The sequence below is a fragment of the Sipha flava genome, unplaced genomic scaffold, assembly GCF_003268045.1.
Source record: "Sipha flava isolate LNK unplaced genomic scaffold, YSA_version1 19065_pilon_pilon, whole genome shotgun sequence".
Lineage (NCBI taxonomy): Eukaryota > Metazoa > Arthropoda > Insecta > Hemiptera > Aphididae > Sipha > Sipha flava.
Genome location: NW_020272572.1, coordinates 1 through 5,581, shown reverse-complemented (window position 1 = coordinate 5,581; position 5,581 = coordinate 1). Strand labels below are relative to the sequence as shown.

The 5,581-nt window shown below is 31.0% G+C and overlaps 3 protein-coding genes across 3 annotated transcripts; 2 read left to right on the top strand and 1 right to left on the bottom strand.

Moving 5' to 3' along the window:
- The first annotated feature begins 474 nt into the window (after positions 1–474).
- Positions 475–1,392, top strand: LOC112681380 (zinc finger MYM-type protein 1-like). The gene has a single exon (XM_025551641.1). The coding sequence runs from the start codon at positions 475–477 to the stop codon at positions 1,390–1,392; it is 918 nt and encodes a 305-aa protein (XP_025407426.1).
- A 661-nt stretch (positions 1,393–2,053) lies between these two features.
- On the top strand, positions 2,054–3,373 carry LOC112681379 (zinc finger MYM-type protein 1-like). The gene is made up of 3 exons (XM_025551639.1): positions 2,054–2,185; positions 2,307–2,704; positions 3,310–3,373. Exons 1-3 carry the CDS (start codon positions 2,054–2,056, stop codon positions 3,371–3,373), a joined length of 594 nt encoding a protein of 197 aa, XP_025407424.1.
- A 1,477-nt stretch (positions 3,374–4,850) lies between these two features.
- On the bottom strand, positions 4,851–5,543 carry LOC112681378 (piggyBac transposable element-derived protein 3-like). Its single transcript, XM_025551638.1, has one exon. It carries the CDS (start codon positions 5,541–5,543, stop codon positions 4,851–4,853), a length of 693 nt encoding a protein of 230 aa, XP_025407423.1.
- Positions 5,544–5,581: the final 38 nt, after the last annotated feature.

The window sequence follows — 5,581 nt, the reverse complement described above, 5'->3', positions numbered from 1 at the left end:
TTGAAATGGCTGATTCCATCCACGCGACCGCACCAACCCTGTGATTATCAATGGTGGATAATTTTTTTCGTTTAAGTTATATATTTTTCATATAGGTAAAATGATAATCACTGTTTTTATTTGTTATTTAATGAATTTTTTATTAAATAATTTAAATAAAAATGAATTCTAGAATTTTTAATTTGTAGTACTCATTTACTTAAGTTTTAGGTATATTGAATTCATAATTATTTAATAATTGTGATGGTTTGCTTAGGAAAATATTAACTATAAGATATTAAACTCAAAATTTAGTATTTTTTTTTGTGTAGTTATTTATTAAGTAGACATAATAATTATTAGATATAAATAAATTTGTTGTAGGAGAATACGTCTGAAGATTTTTTTGAAGTATCAGCAGCCTCAACTTGGAAAAATGATCCCTTTCTGTTCATAAAAATTAAACATTTTACACCAGAAATTATAAGTATAATTATGGAATGGGGACCATGTCAGCCAACTTGTGATGTTCTACCAAATAAAGAATTTTTAAAAGACAAAGATGGACGGCATTTTCATGCAGGATGGTACTACAGAACTCATACAGATGGAACTAAAACAAGAAGAAACTGGTTAACTTATTCACCATCGCTAAATAAGATATTTTGCTTAGACTGTATTTTATTAGGAAGAAAAACCGTTAAAGCTTGGGTAAAAGATGGATTTTCTCACTGGAAAAATATGGGCATTGCAATAGTTAACCATGAAACAACTAATGCGCATATTGAAGCTTCATTAAAAATGAAATTAAGGGAATCTGTTTTACCCTTAATTCCATCCTTGGAAGTAAACCGAAAATCAAGTGTAGCTCTTAATAGGGAAATTGTGAAACAACTAATAGATATAACAGTCTTTTTGGGACGCCATTGTTTGCCTTTTAGAGGGCATAGAGAACGCTGGACTGATCAACTCAAAGGTAATTTTAAAGACTTGGTACTTCTGTTATCTCAACATTCACCAGCGCTTGCGTCACATGTTTCAACTCTCAAATTAAAAGGACGTAAAGATATATCTTTTATTTCTTGGGATCGCCAAAATCTTTTGATTGAATCTGTATCAGAATACATATCACAAATCATTCAATCTGATATTATTTCATCAAGAATATTTAGTGTTTCACTCGATTCTACCTTTGATATATCCCGTAAGGAACAGGTTTCTTTTATTATAAGGTATGTTAATGAAACTAATGGTACAGTTATGGAAAGATTATTAGCATTAAGAGAATCCCCATGCACCAGCGGAGTTCATCTTTCTGAGTTATTTCAAAATGTTTTTAATAATCATAATCTTGATTGGAAATCAAATTTAGTGGGTCAGTCATATGATGGGGCTGCAAACATGAGTGGGTAGTACAATAGGCTTCAATCTAAAATACTTGAACAAAATCCTCAAGCCCTATTTATTTGGTGTTCTGCTCATAGGTTAAACCTAATAGCTAGTCAGGCAGTAGGATCTTTTTCAAATGCAGTGGATCTATTTGGAAATTTAGAAAAAATATTTACTTTTATCACTGGAAGTAAAGCACGATCAGCCTTTTTTTAGAGAAAAACAACTAGAACTCTATCCAAAACAACCAATAAGATCTGTGAAACGTGTAAACACTACTCGTTGGATGTCACATGCATATGCCTTAAATACCGTACTTGATGTTTACGATGCAGTTTATCAAACGATATAAGTAAGAAATAGAGATGGAGGATCGGATTTCAAACTTGGTGCTGATTGTTATGGACTGCTTAGCTACTTGACTTCTTATAAGCTTTTAATGACAGCTCTTAGTTTTAAAAAAATTTTTGAAATACTTGAACCATTAACCCGTACATTACAAGCTCGTGACATAGATATTATAGCAGCGATGTATTTAGTTAATAGTGCTAAAGATTCCATAGTGGCACTGAGAACTGAAGAAACATTTGAAAATATTTTGATATTAGCTAAAGAATTTGATAATAAATATGAGAATGAAGAATTTGAGCCATTGCAGACAACAAGAAAACGTAGAGTTAGAAAAATGGCTGGTGAATTATGTAGTGATGAAATTGAACAAAATCCTATTCAAAAGTTTAAGGTAGATACTTATTTTGTAGCATTAGATATTATTAAAACACAAAGTAGTCAAAGATTTACAGATAAAACTATTGAAGTAATGAAAGATTTTGCTTTATTATCAACCAAACGTATGAAAGAATTAAAAAAAAAACCCTAAAAGCATTCCTATAGATGCATTTAAGGCTGTTTGTTTGGTGTATAATACATTATTAAAGTTAGAAGATGTCCGTAGGGAGTATGAACAGTTTATAAATTGTGATTTAATTATTAATGAAACATTGCCATTGTGTCTGCATTCTAATTTGAATTATGACAATTCAAGTTTGAGCTCTAACGATTCAAACAGTGACAATACTACATCTGAACAATTAAAAACGTGGCAAAATTCATCAAGTTTAATGTGTGTTTTTCAAGATTTCTGTAAAGCTGGTCTAAAATCTATTTTCCCAAGTTTATTTATGCTTATAAAAATTGGAGTAACTATTCCAGTATCAAGCTGTTCCCCAGAGAGATCTTTTTCCAAATTAAAATTAATAAAAACTCGTTTAAGAAGCACAATGGGGGAAGATAGATTGGAAGATCTGATGCGTATCATCTGTGAAGCTGATATAGAGTTAGATTCAGAAACAATAATAGACAACTTTGCGACAAAATCTACAGTTTTAAATAAAAAATTAAAATACTAAAATAATCTAGTTATTTTTTGTTAATTTGTTTTTAGTGAATATTTTACTTTTTACTGTGATGATTATCATTAAAATAATTAAAAATTATTTATTTAAAATTTAAAATTATTTTATTTATTATCTATTTTATTATGTTATACCTAATTAATAACTAATACTACTAATATTTTATTTGTGAAATTCTATTATTCATTATTAGTAACTTACATTATTATGGTATTACAACAGTTTCAAGTTATGTGTACCTATATTATTAATTTTTATAATATATTTAAATAATTTTTAAATAAATATATAAAAATGTGTGTTGTTGTAAATAGAGAAATATTATTAAGGGGGGTATGGGGGGGCAGAGCATTTTCTTTTGGGTACGTGGTGGGTGTATTGCCTATTTTGGAAAGTTTGCCCGACTATTTTAATACTGTCTTGGCGCCACTGCTAAACTTTGTCAGTTGGTATTAACAATCCCGGTTACAACTTCTTCGAATGAACATTCTATGAGTAAACTAAAGCGTGTTAAAAATTTTCTTAGAAACACAATGACTAATGAGCTATCAAGTTTATCATCTATGGCAACTGAAAAAAAAACATTCTAAACGATATGGCAAGGGATCCAACATTTGTGGAGAGTGTTATCGATAAATTTTCCGGAAAAAAAGATCGAAGAATTGAATTGATTTATAAAAAAATTTAAAACATACACAGAAAGTATATATTTTGTAATTTAATTTTAATATCATATCTAGACTCATTACTCAGGTAAATAAAAGAATTTTTATTATTCAGTGTAAATGTTGCAGAACATAGTTTTAATTTAATTAGCCAGGATCCCCAGCATATTAAGTCACTGGCCACCACAGGGCCATAGTTATCGGGCTTAAGAATAATTAAAAAAAAAAAACATATGTTCAACAACTCGCGGGTAAAAAAACTTTGATATAATATCATAAAATAATACAGCACTTGGTGGTATTTAAATTAAGACCGAAGTTTTCGTATTGGATAGGGAAATATTGCTATTTATTATTACACCACATTGACGTTTTATCGATTGAGCTTAATCAATGGTAAAAAAAAATATAAATGTAATATTTAAATCTACCGTTTTAGTTCGTGTCACCACTCGTATAATATTATTAAACCGCCCCGCTTTTATCAGCTCTCGATAGCAAAGTCATTAGTGCACAACAAGGTGCCCAGCGCACGTCCTGAGATTTCTAATTACTGGTAATGTATAAATTACTATACTCACAAAGGCCAATTAGTATTAATTTTCCTATCTATATCATCACCTTACCTATATCATTATGAATTCTAATATTCATAAATCCACGAGTTCAAATTATAAAAATAAAAATACATCAAATAAAACGATAACACTGTTAGTAATACCAAAATCATTATTAAATCAATTGGGAGCTAACTCTTCCCAGACCTCTCAGGAAATGAAAACGACTAGTAAGCAGACCCACATGAGTCAACCAAATTCATAAAATTTCCAAATTATAATAGTTACATAATGATATGTAAAGAAAAAAAACGAACAAACGAACAAGTTGTGATTTATCGGATTGATTGAGGTCTACCAGGGCCTTTTGCGGCGGGAGCAAGCTCACCGTGATCCACGGAATTTTTCGTCACTTGACTCGATAGGGTCCGGTAAGACGGCCGCGAGCGGTGGAACGCACACTCTGTTCTCCGAACGAATAATATAGAAATAACACACACACCACGGTAACAGTAATAATAATTATAAATAGGAACTTTTTGATGGAAGAGGAATTCTTACGAAGCGTCGTAAGCACTATGTTTGTACAACAAATATAAAGGCTAGCCCAGTCTTCTCACCTAGATTACCAAACCCAACACCGGTATATACGCGGGGGGCAATATGAAAGGTTCTAAAGGTTTTAGAGAAGAGGAGGTTATATATCGCCCTCGACCCAAAGGCCATAGGATCTCAGTGCGCACTTATAAGGTTGGCCGGGAGAAGTCTCACCGAGCACCAACAAATAATCGAATACCTGGAACCCGCGTTAAGCTGATAAGAACAGATTTTTATTTATGAAATATTTATGGTGAGTTTATTATAAAAGGACATTCAACTGTCGTTTTGTTTTTAGATTTTTTATCAAAACGTTCAATTGATGATTTAGGTTCAACACCACAGTATGTTGACATTAAAGTTACTAATTTATTATCTTTCCATACTACGTTACTTAACGGAGCTCCTTTGTAAGATGTTATATATTCATATGCCGTACCATGTATTTGTTTTTTAAAAAACTTTTCATCAGGTAATCTACAATTAGGAATTCTATTACGTCTTATAGTACCTACACTCAATATTCCTTTTTGATATAAGGCTGCCATTAGAGGAATGCTTGTGTAATAGTTATCAAAATAAACTCTATAATTTGCATTAGTAGGAACTTCACGAGTCAACCTTATCACTACATTGGCACTAGAGCCTAAATCTTCCTCATTTTGTAATCGAAATCTTTCTTGATTTTCTTGCCCTGTATAAATTTCAAATTTGTAAGAAAATCCTTTGTAGTCACTAAGCACATACAATTTAAACCCCCACTTATGAGGCTTCATCGGAAGGTATTGCTTTAAATAATTTCTGGTTTTGGTAGCACATAGCTGTTCATCAAGTGCTAAGTCTCTACGATACGGAATGCTACTAAATTTAGCATTTAGATAGTCAACTAATGGTCTAATTTTGTGTAACCTATCATGATTTACATGGTCTTCGGGAAACATTTTTTCATTATTGTTAAAATGCAAAAACTGTCTAATTT